This window comes from Dermochelys coriacea, chromosome 10, assembly GCF_009764565.3.
Source record: "Dermochelys coriacea isolate rDerCor1 chromosome 10, rDerCor1.pri.v4, whole genome shotgun sequence".
In the NCBI taxonomy this organism is placed as follows: domain Eukaryota; kingdom Metazoa; phylum Chordata; order Testudines; family Dermochelyidae; genus Dermochelys; species Dermochelys coriacea.
In genome coordinates, this window is record NC_050077.1 from 13,681,352 (window position 1) to 13,703,557 (window position 22,206).

The 22,206-nt window shown below is 42.5% G+C and overlaps 1 protein-coding gene across 2 annotated transcripts in view; it reads left to right on the plus strand.

Moving 5' to 3' along the window:
* Positions 1-22,206, plus strand: part of PRKAR1B (protein kinase cAMP-dependent type I regulatory subunit beta) — a 129,164-nt gene that overhangs the window by 13,273 nt on the left and 93,685 nt on the right. For both annotated transcript variants that reach the window (XM_038419272.2, XM_043494108.1), the window contains one exon: positions 17,045-17,215. In XM_038419272.2, coding sequence (XP_038275200.1) covers positions 17,045-17,215 — 171 coding nt within the window. The remainder of the gene's footprint in view (positions 1-17,044; positions 17,216-22,206) is intronic.

A 22,206-nucleotide genomic window follows, 5' to 3' on the forward strand; every position in this document is an offset into this window, starting at 1 on the left:
AGGGAGAAAGAAAGGATAGCAAAAGACAGAACCTAGTCTGTGTCTCTCATGTTCATTCTTGCTTTTATCCTAGGTGCTGGAAATGGCAGGCAGAGCATACTATCTTATCAGCCACTCTGGGTATGTCTACACACTGCAATTAAACACCAGAGGCTGGCCCATGTCAGCTAATTTGGGCTTGCAGGGCCTGGGGTGCGGGGCTGTAAAATTGCTGTGTAGACATTCGGGCTTGGGCTGGAGCCTGGGCTCTGGGACCCTCCCCACCTTGAGGGGTCCCAGAGCTTGGGCTGCAGCCTGAGCCCAAACATCTACACTGCAGTTTTACACACCCATCGCCCGAGTCAGCTGACAGGCTGTTTAAAGGCATTGCTTTTAGCTTGCCTTTTTGGTCAGATTGACAGCAATGTTGCAAAGGATGGAGTTGTCTTGTTTGGCTCAGCAAGGCTTTTGTTAAACAGAAGTGGGGAAAAAGAGAAGAAAGGGGAAACAAGGTGGGGAGGAAAATGACACACTTAGAAGGGGGCAGCTGCAGGAACTTTGGGGCTTTCTTTTTAGATATGATTAGGATTTAGGTGAATCCAGTTTGTACCAATATTTGTCTCCAACTTTTTCTTGCTTTTATAAACAATTTTATATAGCTGGCTGAGTTGCACTTTTGTTACCTTGCATAATTTAGAATATGGATAGTCACTGCACAGCACACTCTCTTTTAAATTGAGGGGGCTCAAGTTTGAGCATGTCAGCTGACAATATCGCACAAGGAGAGAGGAGGTCTCTGTTAAGTAAAGCAATACATATTGGTTGTATTATTGTTGATTTCCTTATCCAGCTCCTGTTAAGGTCAATGGAAAGTCTCCCAGTGACGTAAAGGGGAGTTAGATTGGACTCGTAACCCACAACCACCTGCTGCAGTGGATAAGAGAGAACCAGACACTGGGGAAGAGCAAACTCAGAATAGCACTGGAGGCTGAGAAAAATGAAAAGCTGGAGTAGTTAAGACTTAAGAATTTGCTTTTCTTCAGTCTCCTTGCAGAGCATTACCATACTCCATGGACAGCTCAGCTGGACCGTGTTTCTGAGACAGTAAAATGGCTCTTTTAAGGGAAGGTGGATATATTTACGGATGATTCACTCATCTCTACCAGGAGATTTTAGTTATTTGGCTGGTTCATCAGCAAATTGTGATTCTTTCCCCACACCACAGCCTCAATGAACTTTTTAGTGCCTGTATAAAACGGGGAAATAGAAATCTCTAAAATGGTGCAATACATCATAGTATTTTTGCCTTCAGGAACCATTTAATTTGGTGTCTTTAGCCAAGTATCATATTTAGACCTGCCACTTCGCAAAGAGACTATATTGAATTTTATTATTAGCAACTTTACTTTTCCATTTATAAGGTATGCCCATCAACAAATTCCTTCAGCACATGTACGCAGAAAGAAAACGAAATACGTGGTAATATATTGGCCAAATGCCAATTAAAGGGCTGTCTTGAAGTGTTCTCCAACTGGTTTTTGAATGTTATAATTCTTGACGTCTGATTTATGTCCATAATCATAATCTGATAGTGTGGCTGATAATCACATCAGCCACACTATCAGAGGCTCGTTCACCTGCGCATCTACCAATGTGATATATGCCATCATGTGCCAGCAATGCCCCTCTGCCATGTACATTGGCCAAACTGGACAGTCTCTACGTAAAAGAATGAATGGACACAAATCAGACGTCAAGAATTATAACATTCAAAAACCAGTTGGAGAACACTTCAATCTCTCTGGTCACTCGATCACAGATCTTAGAGTGGCTATACTTCAACAAAAAAGCTTCAAAAACAGACTCCAACGAGAGACTGCTGAATTGGAATTAATTTGCAAACTGGATACAATTAACTTAGGCTTGAATAGAGACTGGGAATGGATGAGTCATTACACAAAGTAAAACTATTTCCCCCTGGTATTTCTCCCTCCCACCCCACCCCCCACTGTTCCTCTGATATTCTTGTTAACTGCTGGAATTAGCCTACCTTGCTTGTCACCATGAAAGGTTTTCCTCCTTTCCCCCCCCTGCTGCTGGTGATGGCTTATCTTAAGTGATCACTCTCCTTACAGTGTGTATGATAAACCCATTGTTTCATGTTCTCTGTGTGTGTGTATATAAATCTCTCCTCTGTTTTTTCCACCAAATGCATCCGATGAAGTGAGCTGTAGCTCACGAAAGCTTATGCTCTAATAAATTTGTTAGTCTCTAAGGTGCCACCGGTACTCCTTTTCTTTTTGCGAATACAGACTAACACGGCTGCTACTCTGAAACCTTCTTAATAATAGTTAGTTTTAAATAAACAGATGTCTGAGTGGGGTTGATTATTATATCATGGGGCTGTTTCGTGGGGTACTGAGGACCTCCTGTCAGGTGATAAGTTGCCCTCAATTTCTGCTGACTTTGGAGCACTCAGTGCCTCACAAGAGATGCTCAACATATTGTATGATCAGGCTCAGTGTTTTCAAGCAACACTGTAAGCAGCCGCTCTACACCTACGAAATTATTCTGGTCACTTTACCAGTGTATGGAACAGCTTCTGAGGTCACTGTTTTCCAATAGCAATACAGGATTTTCCCCAATCTTTACCTATTAAGTAATAGAATGCATAGGATTAGCTGTATAGAATAGAATAGAATTATCTGTACTTGCTCCATCTGGTGATCCCCAGATAACATTGCACACATATCTCCTCCCTAGAAAGAGAAGGAACCAAACCATATCAAGTTTACTGTTAACACAGGGCTAAGGTTTGCTGAAATAAAGTCAGTAGTAAACTGATGCACAGTTGTTAAAATATTAGCTTGATAATAAATGCTCATACACCCAGGGACCTAGCTACCCAAGTGTCAGACCATCTTTCTGTAGCCGTGACCTCTCATAATAGCTACATTCCTCTGCAGCAATAAGGTTTTCAGCTAGTAGTGGGGAGCCTCTTGAGCCCAGTAGACAGAATTTTCACAGGAACTAGATGAAAACAATGAAACTCACTTCGAGGATGACTATTAACATCCCTGCATTCAGAACTAAGTGTACAGCTCATTCTATCAAGTTAGCTTTCCTGCAATAGTGCTCATACACACATGCTCCTAATCCCCTCCCCAACCACCCTCAAAAAATTGAGCAGATTTTCCTACCTGATGAAGTATTAGAGGAATATTATGATATCTTCTGAACTGTGAGAGGCACTCAGACACTACGGTGCTGGTCACCAGTATAAGAACTTGATAGATTGGGTAGATAGGGCAAATAGGCTGCCTTGAAAAACATGGTTTAGACTGGAAATTTTTGTATTTTTAAACCCCTTAACCTAGATTTTTTTAAACACAGGAGTGATGTGTTTTCGTAACTTATTTTACTTGTTAGGGAAACCTGAATCTCTGAAATTGTGCCCTTAAGAACCGTGTGTCAGAAATCATAGAATCATAGAATCATAGAATAGAATCATAGAATATCAGGGTTGGAAGGGACCCCAGAAGGTCATCTAGTCCAACCCCCTGCTCAAAGCAGGACCAAGTCCCAGTTAAATCATCCCAGCTAGGGCTTTGTCAAGCCTGACCTTAAAAACCTCTAAGGAAGGAGATTCTACCACCTCCCTAGGTAACGCATTCCAGTGTTTCACCACCCTCTTAGTGAAAAAGTTTTTCCTAATATCCAATCTAAACCTCCCCCATTGCAACTTGAGACCATTACTCCTCGTTCTGTCATCTGCTACCATTGAGAACAGTCTAGAGCCATCCTCTTTGAAACCCCCTTTCAGGTAGTTGAAAGCAGCTATCAAATCCCCCCTCATTCTTCTCTTCTGCAGACTAAACAATCCCAGCTCCCTCAGCCTCTCCTCATAAGTCATGTGCTCTAGACCCCTAATCATTTTCGTTGCCCTTCGTTGTACTCTTTCCAATTTATCCACATCCTTCCTGTAGTGTGGGGCCCAAAACTGGACACAGTACTCCAGATGAGGCCTCACCAGTGTCGAATAGAGGGGAACGATCACGTCCCTCGATCTGCTCGCTATGCCCCTACTTATACAACCCAAAATGCCATTGGCCTTCTTGGCAACAAGGGCACACTGCTGACTCATATCCAGCTTCTCGTCCACTGTCACCCCTAGGTCCTTTTCCGCAGAACTGCTGCCGAGCCATTCGGTCCCTAGTCTGTAGCGGTGCATTGGATTCTTCCATCCTAAGTGCAGGACCCTGCATTTATCCTTATTGAACCTCATTAGATTTCTTTTGGCCCAATCCTCCAATTTGTCTAGGTCCTTCTGTATCCTATCCCTCCCCTCCAGCGTATCTACCACTCCTCCCAGTTTGGTATCATCCGCAAATTTGCTGAGAGTGCAATCCACACCATCCTCCAGATCATTTATGAAGATATTGAACAAAACGGGCCCCAGGACCGACCCCTGGGGCACTCCACTTGACACCGGCTGCCAACTAGACATGGAGCCATTGATCACTACCCGTTGAGCCCGACAATCTAGCCAGCTTTCTACCCACCTTATAGTGCATTCATCCAGCCCATACTTCCTTAACTTGCTGACAAGAATGCTGTGGGAGACCGTGTCAAAAGCTTTGCTAAAGTCAAGAAACAATACATCCACTGCTTTCCCTTCATCCACAGAACCAGTAATCTCATCATAAAAGGCGATTAGATTAGTCAGGCATGACCTTCCCTTGGTGAATCCATGCTGACTGTTCCTGATCACTTTCCTCTCCTCTAAGTGCTTCAGGATTGATTCTTTGAGGACCTGCTCCATGATTTTTCCAGGGACTGAGGTGAGGCTGACCGGCCTGTAGTTCCCAGGATCCTCCTTCTTCCCTTTTTTAAAGATGGGCACTACATTAGCCTTTTTCCAGTCATCCGGGACTTCCCCCGTTCGCCACGAGTTTTCAAAGATAATGGCCAAGGGCTCTGCAATCACAGCCGCCAATTCCTTCAGCACTCTCGGATGCAATTCGTCCGGCCCCATGGACTTGTGCACGTCCAGCTTTTCTAAATAGTCCCTAACCACCTCTATCTCTACAGAGGGCTGGCCATCTCTTCCCCATTTTGTGTTGCCCAGCACAGCAGTCTGGGAGCTGACCTTGTTAGTGAAAACAGAGGCAAAAAAAGCATTGAGTACATTAGCTTTTTCCACATCCTCTGTCACTAGCTTGCCTCCCTCATTCAGTAAGGGGCCCACACTTTCCTTGGCTTTCTTCTTGTTGCCAACATACCTGAAGAAACCCTTCTTGTTACTCTTGACATCTCTTGCTAGCTGCAGCTCCAGGTGCGATTTGGCCCTCCTGATATCTTTCCTACATGCCCGAGCAATATTTTTATACTCTTCCCTGGTCATATGTCCAAGCTTCCACTTCTTGTAAGCTTCTTTTTTATGTTTAAGATCCGCTAGGATTTCACCATTAAGCCAAGCTGGTCGCCTGCCATATTTACTATTCTTTCGACTCATCGGGATGGTTTGTCCCTGTAACCTCAACAGGGATTCCTTGAAATACAGCCAGCTCTCCTGGACTCCCTTCCCTTTCATGTTAGTCCCCCAGGGGATCCTGGCCATCTGTTCCCTGAGGGAGTCAAAGTCTGCTTTCCTGAAGTCCAGGGTCCGTATCCTGCTGCTTACCTTTCTTCCCTGCGTCAGGATCCTGAACTCAACCAACTCATGGTCACTGCCTCCCAGATTCCCATCCACTTTTGCTTCCCCCACTAATTCTACCCGGTTTGTGAGCAGCAGGTCAAGAAAAGCGCTCCCCCTAGTTGGCTCCCCTAGCACTTGCACCAGGAAATTGTCCCCTACGCTTTCCAAAAACTTCCTGGATTGTCTATGCACCGCTGTATTGCTCTCCCAGCAGATATCAGGAAAATTAAAGTCACCCATGAGAATCAGGGCATGCGATCTAGTAGCTTCCGTGAGTTGCCGGAAGAAAGCCTCAAATAAATTAAAGCATCACTTAACTCCCTGTCTTAGTTTACATTTGTCCATGTGACAATACCTTCCCAATTCTCAAAGTGGGGAATTGCTGGACTGGAATTCATTGGCAGACTCTCAGGGAAAGTTGCTCATTATCTGCCCTTACTTTGTCTAGATGTATCCTTTGCTTTTAGTTTCTGATTATCAAGTGATTTAAAGCCCTAATACAGAACGGTACTTAAGCACATGCCTATCTTTAAACATGAGTAGTCCCATTGACTTTCAAAAAACATTGACTTCAATGAGACAAGCACATAAATAACTTGAAGCACACGAGTAAAGAATCTTGCTGAATTAAGGTAATGAAGTCCAAAAGAAGTGCTGGATCTGTCATTGTCCAGTAGCAGAATTTTGTCAGATTCTGATAGAATTTTAAGGCTTGTTTAAATACCTTGCCAGCTCCTGATTCCCGCATTAGTCTCTGCTATTTTGAAAGGGATTTACAACCTCATGTGACCCAGCTCTCTTCACATGTAGTGCTTTCAAGTTGGGTTTTTAATTATTTTTCAGCATCAGCACAATGGTATTTTCAACATCTTCCCTATTCAATGGCCCTAGCGATTTAATTTCTAGTGGAAAACTGGATTGGGGGTTGGCTAGTTTGATAAGGAGTAACATCACTGTTGTTTGGGGTAATTTATATCTGGAGAAAAGCTACAGCAATATTTTTTGTTAATTCTTCAAAAGATAAGCTGCTATTTACTCATTTCTCGAGTATACAAAATTCGACCTAAACTAAAGTGCCTCAAAATGCTTATTTTGGCACAAGCATCAGTTCAGAAATGTCCATGGCTCTGACAAGAGTCATTCATACTCAAATTAAAGTAATAAGAACATAAGAACGGCCATACTGGGTCAGACCAAAGTTCCATCTAGCCCAGAATCCTGTCTTCTGACAATGGCCAATGCGAGGTACTTCAGAGGGAAGTCAGCTGTTGGCTCATAGTCTGCTTGAAATTGTTTAAATGCAAACGTACCATTGTTAAAATTTATAGGGCAAGTTAACACCTCTCTTGGTGCTATTACTTCATTCTGTCTTGTTGCAGTCTCAGTAAAATGGCAGTAGTCTGATTTACATTGAGACAGCTATTTTTGCATTCAGAACAGCTAAAAGCTTCCATTTTTTTTAAGCGAAAGCTGAAATTGAAGAGCATACAGAAAATCTGTGGGAATAGCATAAGCATGCAGATTCAATGCAGGCCTAGTTTGCCCTAAGTAGTGGATGAGATTTTTAATGTTTATAATTGACATTCTTGGAGACTGATGTCTTCTATTTATCTATAGCAAAGGCAGAAGTGGTGAAAGCACTCACAATGCCCCCCCATTGTTTTAGAGAGACCACATCTAGGGTCTTGTCTACATTAGGGAACCTCAGGCCCATATTTTAGCTCCAGTATAAGCTCTGGCATAGACTGGGCAAAAGTATTTTTACAGCCATGGTTAGATGTTACAGTGGCAAAAATCCGTATGCTAGGTTTATGCTAGAGTTTATACCATTGGTAAAAGCATTACTTGATTGCTTAAAAACTGATCAGGGATTCCTAGTGTAGATTTATCTTGGTACAAGAGCAATTCAGTCCTTATTCTAATTCAGTGCTTGATCTGCCTGCTGTGAATACCAACACAGGTACTGCTTGTGATAATTAATTTCAAAAGAGTTCATTGTTGGTCGAACTCTCCTCCTATTGAAGTCACTGGTGCTAGAGCTACGCTGATTTTTCTCGTCAAGGATCTGGTCCTGTTACTTTACATGGCTTAGCTGTTCTTTCACTAATTTGGTTTGCTGTTGCATGTGAAATGCCTTTGACTATATAATACCGACTCGTCATGTAAGGTCAAAGTTTAGGATGCAGACAGATGAAAGATTCCGGTCCTTTCTCCTGTGATGCATGTTAAATTCTCTTTCCACATATCCTTTCTCTGTCAGTGTGCTAGGCAAGGCTTCCCAAGAGCCTTTTAAGTAAGGCTGCAGCTACTTTAGTCATGGCCAAAAGGTCATTGTGTCTTTACTCAAGGGCACTAACCTAATTTCTAAATTACTTTATTTCATTTTCTTCTAGTTGTAGAAGATGCTTTGGGGAAACTCTGGATCAGGCTATTAAAGCTGTGTCAAACAGCTTTGCCTATATTAACCACTCTAAATAAAGTGCATGGGAGATAGAAATAATAGCAAATAAAATGAAGAGCAAATAAAATGGAAATGTAAAATTGGTATAAATTGGATCTACCTTGAAACATGTATAAGAGACTGGGCAAGACTGAGAGTTTTTGGTTTTAAAGTAAACAGACACTATCAAGTGCTTTTTAACAATATTTCTGTAACCATTCTGCCAGGTGGTGTCAGCAGTAACAAGGGACAGTTTTAATATCTAGGGGTTCTTCTTAAAATTACAAAAAATACCCCCGTCTTGAATTCCCACCCAGAAATCTAACTAACTGCGTCCACTCGGTGCCTCTAATAGGCACTTGCTCACTTTCAAGCACTGAGTCTGTGTAAGAATAAAAAAGAAGACTTTTTTTCTGGTTCACCAACATCAGATCTACTCTGGAGGAATATTGTTTAGCTATAAGAATAGCATTTAGAGCAGCACCAGAAGCTTATGGCAGTTGTGCTTTAAAAAAAAAAGTAAATCTGGATTTTTCAAAGGAAAAATCTTAAAAGACACTTGGCACCAAATGATGTCAGTTTTGATCAGTGACATTTTAAAAGAAAGGTCTGTTGCAAAATTTTGTTGCAGCCTTTCTGGGTAAATATTAGTGATAAAAGGATATTGATGAAGAACAAATCTACTCTGCTTTCATCTCTTTCTGTGCCTGCTCTTACCTCTTATGTCTCAATCCTGGCCCCATTTAAGGTGCCTTAGCACCTTTACTAATTACTCTCTTTTTACTGACCCATCTCCCATCTTTATGTCTTCTTCCATATGGCCTACTATCCATGAATCCTCAACTAGCCTACTGTGGGCCAACACCCTCCTACTTTAAATCCCTTCATAGAATTCACTTAATCCAAAAAGCCATTTAACCCCAGCTCCCTTCCCTCTACACCATGAAATTATAGTGAATCAGAGAGAAACTAAACACAACCTGTGGAACTATTGAGATGTTCTTAAAGCAAATGGTGAAATTATCACTTACTTTTCTTGCATCCCATTGCCCACATACCTAGTCTCTGTATGTGAGTGCTATATAAATAATACATGATAGTAATTTATTATGTAATTTTGTTTCTAAAACATTTTGAAATGCCACAGGGTCTTGGCGATGGAGATTATCTATAGAACATGAAAAATAAATTTGTTTCTACACCTGATGAGTTTCCAGGAAGTAGTGTCACAGACTTAATGTGTCATTTTCTATCCATAATTTTGTTTTTTTCCTCTCCATTTATTAGTCTTCTCTTTTCAAAAGTATCATTTAATCAGTAAACACAAGCAAAGAAATTTAGGAACTGATTTTTCAGGATGCCAATTTGATTTGCAGTGTTGTCAGATCAGAACCACATCTTTTTGGTACCTCTGTCATTTACTAAAGCACTGTAAATGCATCGGAAGCATGTTGGTGGGGGGAATAGTGAGGTGTCATGAAACACGGATAACTGAGGAGTGATATCACAAATAAGAGTTTTTGAGGCGCACTCACGATTTACCTTTACAGAAATAATCATTTTTATTTCCTGTACTCTAAGGGCCAATTTCTGCCACCCTTACACTAAATAAATTCTTATTCCTCAGATAGTCTCACTGAGTTCAATGGAGTTACTTGTGGATTAAAGTATTCCCCAGTATAAATGAGAATAACAGAATCTGGCTGTAAGTAAACAGCTGTGGATTTGGCATTGTACATCCTGTAATATTGGTAAAGTTGAAAACTTTCATGCAGAAGCAAAGATGTTGCTGAAAAGCACAGCAAAATATCCTTACAGTTCAATCTGAAGTGATGTTTAGCTATTAGAAGCAAAGTTGTTTTAGGTGATTTTTTCTTCACATACTAGATATATATATACAAATGCATGTTTGGCTTGGATTTTAAAAAGCAGAACCTTTGGCTACAGTTCTCTCTGTTTGGTAACATGAGCTTTTAAACATTGAAAATATCTTCTGTTTTTTGTAATGTAACCTTGCTACTTTATAGTGAAGTATATATAAGAAACTAGGGCAATGGTGGTGACGGAATGAGATTCTGCAAGGCTCTGAAGTGGAAGACAAGTTTTAATGCGATACAGGAGGTAAGAGGAAGCCAGTGAAGGGATTTGAAGATGAACGGGTTGTAGGCTGAGTCGAAGAAGAGAGGAATGTTTTGGCAATAGTATTTTACTTAGATCATTGTATTGGCACAGCTGCACCTCTGCAACGCATCTGGTGAAGACACTCTGCCGACGGGAGAGCTCTCTCTTGTCAGAATAATAAAACCATCTTCACAAGTGGCAGAAGCTATGTTGGTGGGAGATGCTCTCTTGCTGACATAGCAGTATGCACACAAGCACTTGTGTAGGTGTAACTTATGTCACTCAGGGGGGTGGTTTATTCACACTCCTGAGCAACATAAATTCTGCCGACATAGGCTGTAGTGTAGACATAGCCTAAGAAATGGATAAGGACATTAGTGGTAGGAGATGGATATTAAAAGACAGATTTCAGAGATGCTATAGAAGAAGAAATGACAGCATTTAACAGCCTGGATATAGGTGGGGCAATGCTGAGGATTGGGTCAAAAAGCCCCATTGAAGTTACGAGCCCATATGATGGGGCAGATAGTGGAGTTGTCTGTGGTGATGATGACAGGATTGGATGGGGAGATAAGAAGTTCATTTTTCTCCCTGTTGAGATGTAGATGGAAGGGGGACATCTGTGAGGAGTTGACAGAAAGGCAGTTAGAGATGTGAGGACTGTAGAGTCAGAGGAATAGGGGTAGAGAACTTCAAAATTTCCATCAACTTCAATGGGCTTTGAATGAGTCCCATACTGAGGAGATCAATCCGGCACTGCCAGCAAAGTGGAATAGTTTGAGCTAATAAATCTTTTGCAGTTCTAATCTTTATAATTCCAGGTTTCAGTCTCTAGCAATAACTGAATGGTCATGAAAACTGAATTACTTTCTCCTCCCTAGTGGTGATCACTCCAGGTGAGTTCTGGGGGCAAAAATCAGGAAGGTTGCTCAGTCATTAACATTGTTGTACATTGTCTGTGGATAAATAGGACACAGACTTTAGGGCCATCAATTAGGAAACTTTCGTGAGGACTAAACTTGGAAAACGAGAAAATATTTTAGTTGGAGAGCACTCTCTGTGGGTGGCAGTTTTAGAACAAAGTGAATAACGTGTGGGGAGCAAAGTGGAAATCACTTAATGAAACTTAATGGCCAGCTTTGCTTTTGAAAGTCTTTCTGGAATGTTATTGTAAAGCTATACAGTGATTTGGATCTTGTCAAGTGTCATAGGTCTCTATGCTTTCACATTGTGAGTTTTTAGACAATGACTGAGCATAAAAAGCTGATACAGGAGGAGGAACTACTGAAAATGAATTTCTCCTTGAAAATGTACCAACTCAGAGAGAAGAGAGTCTATGGGTCAGGAAACATACTCTTGAACTGAAGTATGAAAGAAAGGGACTAACTCAAACACTTGTTCAGCATTGTGACCAGCTGCAATGCTTTGGCTCATACCCTATGAAAACACTAATCAGAGAACTAAATGACCTATTACTTTGAGGTCAGCACACTAAATTCTTTTGTGTCATGGCTCCAAAGTCTCCCAGGACAAGTTCCTTAGCTATAGTCATACATACATTAGCTAAACAGTCCACTGCAGACATTTACATTTTTATTTTTTTAAATTCTAGGCAAGGATGACATTTCTTGTTCCCTTTCCAATTTCTGTCCTTAATCCTATGTGCACCAAAGCTGCCAACTGCAGTACTCCAAGTTCACAGTCAAACTCCCTTTGAATTTGCTGGCAATACTATGGACTGCCTTGAATTTTATGGTATTTGATCAGGACCCAAATGATTTTGGTGGCAGTAGGATCACACTCCTTGTAGATGAAATGGTTTATATTATTGTAAGGCAGTGATGTGGATTTGTAACTTCTGGGCGTGTTGATGTGGTTCCACTTTAGTAGAGGCTTTACACATTTCAGGTCCAAGGCTCCTCTTACTACCCCAGTGTAAGTTTGGAGTAATTCCGCTGAAGTCAGTGCAGTTACTAGTGCAAAAGTCAAGAAAATAAGGCTCTTGCTATTGGATTTGATCCAGTACTACCACCCGTTATACAGTGGTCTAGTCTGTATGCCTATTTTCTCCATAGACTATCATTTTAAATTGCAAATATGATTTCCCTGCTGTTGTGAATTCTCTGAGCCATTCCAATAGAGAGTGAGAAAGCCCGTTGTCATGCCAACAAAAGAATGGTGAGGTGTTTACTTGAAAGTGAGTTCTGTACAAGCATTCATAGCAAGCTATGTCTGATGATCAGTGTTTGAACTAATCTTAAGAGAGTCTGTTCTTCCTTCAAAATATTTGGTCTGTTTATGTAGTTTTACCCCAGGATATAAGGAAGATGGCTATTTGAGAGCAATACCCTGGACACAGTGTATGCTTTTGTTTTCAAAAAGCACTCTTGAGTTCAGTAATGGAAAGCATACCTAGACTACAAATAGTCGCACATGGAAAAGCCAACCAGTCAACTGTCTGCTGCTTATATAAAGAGAGTTTGTAGCGAAGAGACTTCTTTTTAAAATGAATCATATGGTAACTCACTTTTATAATTATTTAATATTTTTTGTTTTAGACTGTATTTGGGTTTAAGAGGCGTATGGCTTGTGATATTATTTTACCTCATTGAGCCTTTTTACCTTTTATGAATCTGTACTGGACTAGGGGACATATTAGTTATTAATTCTTCACAAATGCCTATTATACAATATACAAAAAATCAAGAAAAAGCATATATTCAGGTATTGCAAATAAATTATTTTCTGTATTAATATATGCCATGTATGAAAAGACAGTGTTAAGAGAAAAGTAACATTATATAATTATTTACCTGACAATCTGGTTTTAATAGTGTACCTTTTATTGTACTTTCAGAATTTAAGTGTTACTAGCAGAATAATGTTTTAGAAGGAGTATTGATTTATAGGTTTGCAATCAAGTATCTGGAGAAACTGTATATAGTTTTGGCCACTCAATGAACAGAGTTTATTATACAACTGGAGAATTACATAAAGTTAAAAACGCAGTGTGGGTTATTAATATTTGAAATTCTTCAAAAATATATCAGTTTGATGTTGGTAAACAGGTATGAATTAAAATTAGAGATGCCCAGAACTTTTGAATGTTCTTTAAGAATGTTTGCTTTGCTGTCGCTGCATACTTCTAACCAATAAGACGGTGCATCCACACACTTACTGTGTGTGTCGTGGGAAGGAATCTGGTGTGAATGTTATGTATGATTCACCGTTCTGAGACTGTATGAAAATCCAGTCTAGCCATCCTTTAACCGCATGATTTATAGTTTGAGATAGAATTGAAGTCATTTTCAGTACCTTGGAGCTCTATTTTTCAAGGTGATGAATACTCCCATAAAATCAGTTTGTTCTGTGCCTGTACAGTACCTAACACTGGGTCTTGCAGTAGTGCCTTGAATTCCAAATAATAAAGGGAGCTCATCACCCACAGGAGCACACTTGGCATGTTGTGGAAGCAAGCCTTTCGTCAGCCCATAAGTTGTATTTCTCTGTTGGTCTCCAGAAAAATTCAGTAGTCTAGATCTTAAAAATTATCTTTGACCAAAACAAGGATGTGCTGGGAGCTGTCATTTTGAATGATGCAGCTTGAGAAATACCAATTTGTGCCTTAACTCAGGCACCAGCAATATAATCAGGTTGATGTAAAAGGTACTTTTGGATTAAGAAAGGAAGCAGTACCAGTGAGAGTGGAGAAAGTGACTAGAACAAGACCAGAAATGATAGGCAGCATAGCTGGATTTGTCAGACATTCATAAACATTGATGGCAAACCATGTATTAATCATCTGTTTTTCTTACAAGCTTTAAAGTTGTGGACATGTGCCAGTAAAACAGGACACATTTTATGTAGCACACTCTTTTCTGGTGTCATACCTGATGAGCTAACCATAACTCATTTCCTGTGTCAACAAAACCAACTGGTTAAGATGTAACCACATGACTGTCACGGGTACCCTCATCCTTCCTCCTCCACTCCCTCCATGTATTACACACAAATTAGATAGGAATTTCCAAGGCAGGAGCTGTTTTTTGGTATCACCATCTAGCACAATGGGGCACTAATCTTACTGGGGACTTTGAGTGCTACTGTGAAAGTAGTTTTGTTAAGTTATATTCTGGGGAAGTTAAACAAATTCAATGGATCATGATACATTTTGATAAACACCATTCACTGCCACACGCATTTGTAATTCCCAGGACTTTTCCCCCATACTGTTTCTCTCCCCTGTTAGTCCCTCTTTCAGGGATTCCCCTTGGTTTTCTATATTGTTTTCCAGGAGTGACAATTTGGAACGCAGCCTTTCTTTTGGCCAGCTGGCGCTAAACCAGCCATCAGTTTTCATTGTACTCCAGGGACTGACTCAGATCTCATTTATTCAGTTTTTACATGGATGTAACTCCATTGACTTCAGGGGAATTGCTTACACTGTTATAAATCAGGAGTGAGATTAGAATTAGCCCCCAGCAGTGGAGATTCCAGAATATGCAACCTCTTGAAAAAGGTCAGCCAGCATTTTTGCTGTGTTCTGGTTGTAGGAAACCTGGAACAGAGCTTCTTGCAAAGGTACAGTGGTGTGATTAATGTGTGGCTTTTGATTTAGACTCTTTTATTAAGAGAAACATAGTCATGCCAAAGTCTGTTCTTTTACTCACTCCTCCATGAGTATCTTCCCATGGGAAATTCAAATATTCTATAGATCAACTGGAAAAAAAAAAGATTTTGGAACGTAAGTGATAGTAGGTCTCAGTCTCTTCCCACAGCAATACTAAACCATTGAAAACAATGAACATACCTTGGTGGATAATTGGTATGAGAGACAGAGTCAGGTCTAGTATTATGGCACTTTATTATGCATTATGCAGTGTAATAGTGTCCTTAATGGATTAGGTGGCCTAGTGGTTAGCAAACCCAGTGTCACCTCCTGGTAGGGTTGCCAACTTTCTAATCATACAAAACCAAACACCCTAGCCCTACCCTTTCCCTGAGGCCCCACCCCTTCCCAGAGGCCCCACCCCCCACTCACTACATTCCCCCTCCCTTAGTGGCTCACTCTCCCCCACCCTCACTTACTTTCACTGGGCTGGGGCAGAGGGTTGGGGTGCGGGAGGGGGTGAGGGCTCTAACTGGTAGTGCAGGCTCCAGAGTGGGGCCAGAAATGAGGGGTTCAAGGTACGGGAGGAGGCTCTGGGCTGGGGCAGGAAGATGGGGTGCAGGAGGGGGTGAGGGCTGTGGGTGCATGCTCTGGGGTGGGGCTGGGGATGAGGGGTTTGGGCTGCAAGAGGGGGCTCCAGGCTGGGGAGTGGGGCCGAGAGATTTGGAGTGAGGGTGGGGATTGGAGTGTGGGAGGGGGTGAGGGCTCTGGGCTGGAGGTGCAGACTCTGGAGTAGGGCCAGGGATGAGGGGTTTGGAGTGCAGGAGGGTGCTCCAGGTTTGGGGGGAGCTCAGGGCTGGGGCAGGAGGTTGGGGATCGGAGTTGGGGTGTGGGCTTACCTCAGGCACCTCCTGGTCAGCGGTGTAGCGTGGGGGCTAAGTCAGGCTTCCTGCCTGTCTTGGCACCACACTGTGCGTGCCCTTGACGCAGCCAGCAGGTCTGGGTCCTAGGCAGTGGGGTCAGGACCCAGGAGGCTCCACATGCTGCTCTCGCCCGCAGGCACTGCCCCCCCCAGCTCCCATTGGCCAGTTTGGCCAATGGTAGTTCAAACCCGGTGCTTGGGGTGGTGGTAGCGTGTGGAGCCCTCTGGCCCCCCACTTAGGAGCCAGATCTGCTGGCTGCTTCTGGGGCGCAGCATGGAGCCAGCCAGGACAGGTAGGGACTATCCTGCCTTAGTGCCGCAGCACCGCCAACTGCACTTTTAACGGCCTGCTCAGTGGTGCTCACCGGAGCCGCCAGGATCTCTCTTCGACCGGGTGTTCTGATCGAAAACCGGACACCTCCTGGTGGATAGATCTTGCAGTTTTGGTCCTCCTTTAATCAGAAGTGTGGTAAAGGGGGCAGGTGGCTTGGGTCCCTCCTGTAGCATGGCAGAAATAGACTAGCCCAAGCCTAGGGTTGCCAACCCTCCAGGATTGGCCTGGAGTCTCTGGGAATCGACATTGACCTCTCGGTGACTATTGAAAGCAATCTGGGAGATTTTAATAGGATATTTTAAGAAAATGACATGACATTATGTTGAGGAAAAAAAAAATCTCCTGGAATAGCTTCAGTCAGAGTTGGCAACCCAGGCTGTTCACTCCACCAGGTTTCAACCCAGTGCCCTAGGAGAGTAAACAGTGTCTGGATCCTAAGGTGTCCTCTGAGTTATCCTTCCCGGGTCACTTCCTACTGCTGCTTTCCTCTCTCAGCTTACATCCATATGACCTTATTCCCTCAGGGAGGCTTCTCCAGTTCCCTTGTCAGGAGCTTCAGGGTAGGTCTGTCCTCCTCCCCAGCCTCCCTCCTTCTGAGCTGGGTTCCTTCCTTTTCAACCCTTTCTCCAGTTGGAGCATGCCCTGCAGGATTAGAGAGGCAAGGCTACCAAGGCTCAGTACTGTCCTTTAACCCCTTCCGGCCCAGTGTTAGGTTTGTGTACCCCATCACATGCAGATTAGGTTGGCTGGTTTTCCTTCATGCGGTTCACTAGTGTGTAATTGTCCTTCATCAGAACACACACAAGTGCACAAATGTAAAAACATTGATTAAAATGTAGAAATGAATAAATTGCTGCGAGTTACCAAAAAGAAATATACCAAGGGTGGCAGCTACATAGCTATGAAGGGAAAATGCATTTGTGTCTTCTTTTCACTTACAGGAAGAATGCAAACAAATATTGGCTCGGCAGAAATCTAATTCCCAGTCAGATTCTCATGATGATGAGATTTCTCCTCCTCCTCCAAACCCGGTGGTGAAAGCTCGACGCAGAAGGGGAGGTGTCAGTGCTGAGGTGTACACTGAGGAAGATGCTGTTTCTTATGTTAGAAAGGTAACGTATTAGCATCTATTTGATTCTGAAGTTTATGTTACAATCAAGTGATCTGTTTGCATTGTACTCTGTAAAACATCAGTTGCAATGATTGGGTCATTTTATATTGCTACTTCTTCTGAAGAAATGCCAAGCACAAATTAAGAATAAACAAAGCAAGAATTAGAAGTTTACAGTCTGTGGAAGGCCTGGACTCTACTTCACGGAGCTCTTTCAACCAAATCAATTTATGTTTATAAAATTAAATGTGTTTAATCTTTAGCAGTTGGTCCCAAGAGCATGGACTTCTATTCATCTTCCCATTAACAGACATAGGCTTTAGCCCTATCATAATCTTAAATTCCCCTTCGGCCATTATTTCAGAGTGCCATGAGATGTGCATGGCAATTTACAGGCTCATATAAGACAACGAGATCAGTGCCCTGCAAAGCTTTCATGAAAAGGTGGATAAATTTTACCACACCAATGCTCCTGTTTGGTCAGTTTGTGGGGGAAATTCCCAATGGAAACACCCCAGGGTATAAATCAGGGGTCTCAAATGCAAATGACCACGAGGGCCACATAAGGACTAGTACATTAGCATGAGGTCTGCACCACTGACCACCGCCCAATGCTGCCCCAGCTCCGCCCCCACTCCACCCCTTCTTTGAGGCCCTGCCCCGGCCTGCCTCTTCTCACCCCTTCCCTGCCCCCATTCCAACCACTTCCCTGAAATCCCCACCCCAACTCCGCCCCCTCCCTGCCTCCAGGAGGTGCAGGAGGGGTGCGGGATGCGGCAGGGGGCTCAGGGCAGGGGGTCGGGGTACAGGGTGGGGGGGTCAGGGTACAGCAGGTGGCTCAGGGCAGGGGGTCAGGGTGCAGGAGGGGTGTGGGGTGCAGCAGGGGGCTCAGGGCAGGGGGTTCAGCTGCAGGAAGGGTTCGGGGGGCGGGTCTGGCCCAGCGCACACCAGGGGCAGGGTAGGCTCCCTGCCTGCCTGCCCTGCCCCCGCACCGCTCCGGGAAGCGGCCGGGACCTGGGGTGGGGGGCACAGGAGTCTGTGTATTTCCCTGGCCGCTCCTCCAGGTACCTCCCCCAAAGCTCCCATTGGCCGCAAACGGGGAACTAATACACAAACCCCTGGGCCCCCCCTCCAGGTCCTGGGCTGCGTGTTTGAGAACCCTGGTATAAAAAGTGCTTAATCCAGTCAGGTCTGGTGGGCCAAGTTCTGAGATATGTAATTAAGCAAGACTCCCATTAGGCAGAATTTGACTAATATGAGCTTTCCCCAATGTTTTAAACTGAGAATGAATCCCAATGTGCACTACTCAGAAGTTATCAGCCCCCACTGGCATTTCCTTCAGAAATTTTAAGGTCGTTTCTACAGAGACAAGGTGGGTGAGGTAATATGCTGTATTAGACCAAGTTCTGTTGGTGGAGCAGATAAGCTTTCAAGCTTCACAGAACTCTTCCGAGTAGTAGTCGTGTTAGTCTGTATCTGCAAAAAGAACAGGAGTACTTGTGGCATCTTAGAGACTAACAAATTTATTTGAGCATAAGCTTTCATGGGCTACAGTCCACTTCATCGGATGCATAGACTGGAACATATAGTAAGAAGATATATATGTACATACAGAGAGTCATGAAAAGGTGGGAGTTACCATACAAACTGTAAGAGGCTAATTAATTAAGATGAGCTATTATCAGCAGGAGAAAAAAACTTTTGTAGTGCTAATCAAAATGGCCCATTTAGATAGTTGACAAGAAGGTGTGAGGACACTGAACGGGGGAAATAGATATGTGTAATGACCCAGCCACTCCCAGTCTCTATTCAAACCCAAGTTAATGGTATCTAGTTTGCATATTAATTCAAGCTCAGCAGTTTCTCATTGGAGTCTGTTTTTGAAGCTTTTCTGTTGCAAAATTACCACCCTTAAGTCTGGTACTGAGTGGCCAGAGAGGGTGAAGTTTTCTCCTTCCAGTTTTTGAATGTTATGATTCCTGATGTCAGATTTGTGTCCGTTTATTCTTTTGTGTAGAGACTGTCCAGTTTGGCCAATGTACATGGCAGAGAGACATTGCTGGCACATGATGACATATATCACCTTGGTAGATGTGCAGGTGAACGAGCCCCTGGTGGCATGGCTAATGTGATTAGGTCCTGTGATGGTGTCACTTGAATAAATATGAGGACAGAGTTGGCATCGGGCTTTGTTGCAAGGCTAGGTTCCCGGGTTAGTGTTTTTGTTGTGTCGTGTGTAGTTGCTGGTGAGTATTTGCTTCTGTTTGGGGGGCTGTCTGTAAGCGAGGAGTGGTCTGTCTCCCAAGATCTGTGAGAGTGAGGGATCATTTTTCAGGATAGGTTGTAGATCTTTGATGATGCGCTGAGAAGTTTTAGTTGGGGGCTGAAGGTGACAGCTGGTGGCATTCTGTTATTTTCTTTGTTGGGCCTGTCCTGTTGTAGGTGACTTCTGGGTACTCTTCCGGCTCTGTCAATCTGTTTTTTCACTTCAGCAGGTGAGTATTGTAGTTCTAAGAATGCTTGATAGATATCTTGTAGGTGTTTGTCTCTGTCTGAAGGATTGGAGCAAATGCGCTTGTATCTTAGAGCTTGGCTGTAGACAATGAATTGTGTGGTATGCCCTAGATTGAAGCTGGAGGCATGTAGGTAAGTATAGCGGTCAGTAGGTTTCCGGTATAGGGTGGTGTTTATGTGACCACCGCTTATTAGGACAGTAGTATCCAGGAAATGGACCACTTGTGTGGATTGGTCTTGGCTGAGGTTGATGGTGGGATGGAAATTGGTGAAATTACGGTGGAATTCCTCATGCTGGGTTCAGATAATGAAGATGTCATCAATGTCATGCAAAATAAATACAAGATGGGACAGACTGTTAAGCATAAGGAGTTCGCACATGTTCTAGGAGACCACTTAAAATGAAGTGGGCACTTAAGCACGTTTGCAAAGGAGGTGTGGTAGGCAGAAGAGTGCGTTACAAATTGTTGGAATGGGCCATAAAACTTGTGTCTCTGTTAAATCCATGGTTTTTAGTTCCCAGGCTCATCTTTTGAAGGTGTTGGGCAGATTATTTCTGAACATGTAGGTCAACTCTTACATCACTGGCATGGATTTATTTTTATCTTCATTAGATGAGGTCTTTTATTATCTAATTAGACTTCCCACATTCATCTTCAGGTATTTCTAATTTTACATTAGAGATTCATAAAGTATTAAACTTGGCTTTGCAGAAGCTTTGCATATCTTAGATGAATCAATAAATGACACCAGAAATACTGGACATTATGGGCCAGATTTTCAAGTGTTCAGACCCCAGAGTTGGGCGCAGGTGTACAAAACAGCTCTGCACCAGCATCTCCTATTGTGACATTTATTGCCAAATTTTCAGAATAGCTGAGCATCCAGTGTGCTGAGCTCTATAGAATATCTGGCCCTAGCTGTGGATTCTGAGCTCTCTAAAAAATGTTGTCCTATAATACATAGAATGGTAATATTTTTAATTAGAAATATTAACTTGTTAAAAATTAACATGAATATTTGCTATCCTGCAATGGATCCACATAGTCTTCATGGCTCCCTTTCCACGATTGGCCCATGAATGCCAATTTACACATGTGCAACTGTTTCATTAACTTCATTGCTTTTGGGTGTCAACATTATTGTAGGCATCTGGTGTCAATGGGTGGAAGGATTTTCTTTCTTCACTAACAAGTACTGGCTAACAGTTACCTCCAGCAATGGGGGGAAACGTAACAGCTGTTGCTCCAATGCCTGAAGTAGCTCTTCCACCAAAAAGAGTTTATTTTATAGGAATACATTTTGACAACCATTATTTTTGGGCAGGGTATTTTTTTCTGCTCATGATTGTGTATGCCTTTGTAATCCTCTTATGGTATGAGCTCTCTCACTGCTATTGCATCTTCCCTCACAAGAAACAGTTGCCTGGAAGAGCTTTCAGCCTAAAGCCAATTAGAGAAGAGACTTCTCTCAGCATTTAAGTCAAATAATGCTGGCAACTATCCAGTACATTTTTAAAAACTCTATAGTTAAACTGTTAATGCATGGCACTGTTTAAAAAAGCATTTTCATGACATTTTAAAAGGCACTTTCAACTACTTATTATCTTCTCTCCACAGTTCTTAGTATCTCCTTTAGAAACTTTAAAACGCACCACAAAATGTATCTCTGCTCATTACGGGCCCAATCCAACTCGTCTGAAGATCAGTGGAAGTGTTCCTCCATATTACTTTGGATTGTTTTCTTATGTTCCTAACTGAATCTGAAATTAACAAAACTTTGTTTGCTTCCTTCTGTCAACAATGATGTCAGTACAGGCTGGCAATGGGGCTTGACAGGCAGTTGCTGCAAAGCTTGAAGCACAGTATAGATTATTTTTTGTGTTCTGCATAGAGATGATATTCTTTTAATTTCTTAGAAACAGACTGTGTTTAAATAATATTCTAGGGAGCTATTTTCCTACCAGGTTATTTGTAATGCTAAGAAATAAAGAACTAGGAGGTTGTGTTGGAATACTTTCTTCGGTGTTATCAGCACATGAATCTACTCAGGATGTTGCAGAAGTATGGGTGATAGAGCCACCTACAATGCAGATATGAAAGGAGAAAATGACATGTGGAACATCCAGGATGTTTCCAGCCTCTCTAGAATCATGCAGCAAGAGACCAGGACTGGAATTCACACCAGTGTTTCTCTGGCAGGGTAGTTCACTAACAATAAGCTCTGAGCTTTTCTCATAGTGAGCTAAGTTTTGTCTAGCTCTTATTTTGATATTAGGAATTCTGAGTCTTTACTCAAGTGAAGGTGAAATGTTGTCTTCTGATAAGTATATGTGCTTCCATTGATTTCCTTACACCTTTAAGTAGAGGAAATCAATGGGAGGTGTGTTGGTGAAGATAGAATTCAGCCTTTGAGCCTTTACCAAGGTGACTGTCACATTCTTCTGTACCAGATATGGACTGGCTACAGAGCTTGCTA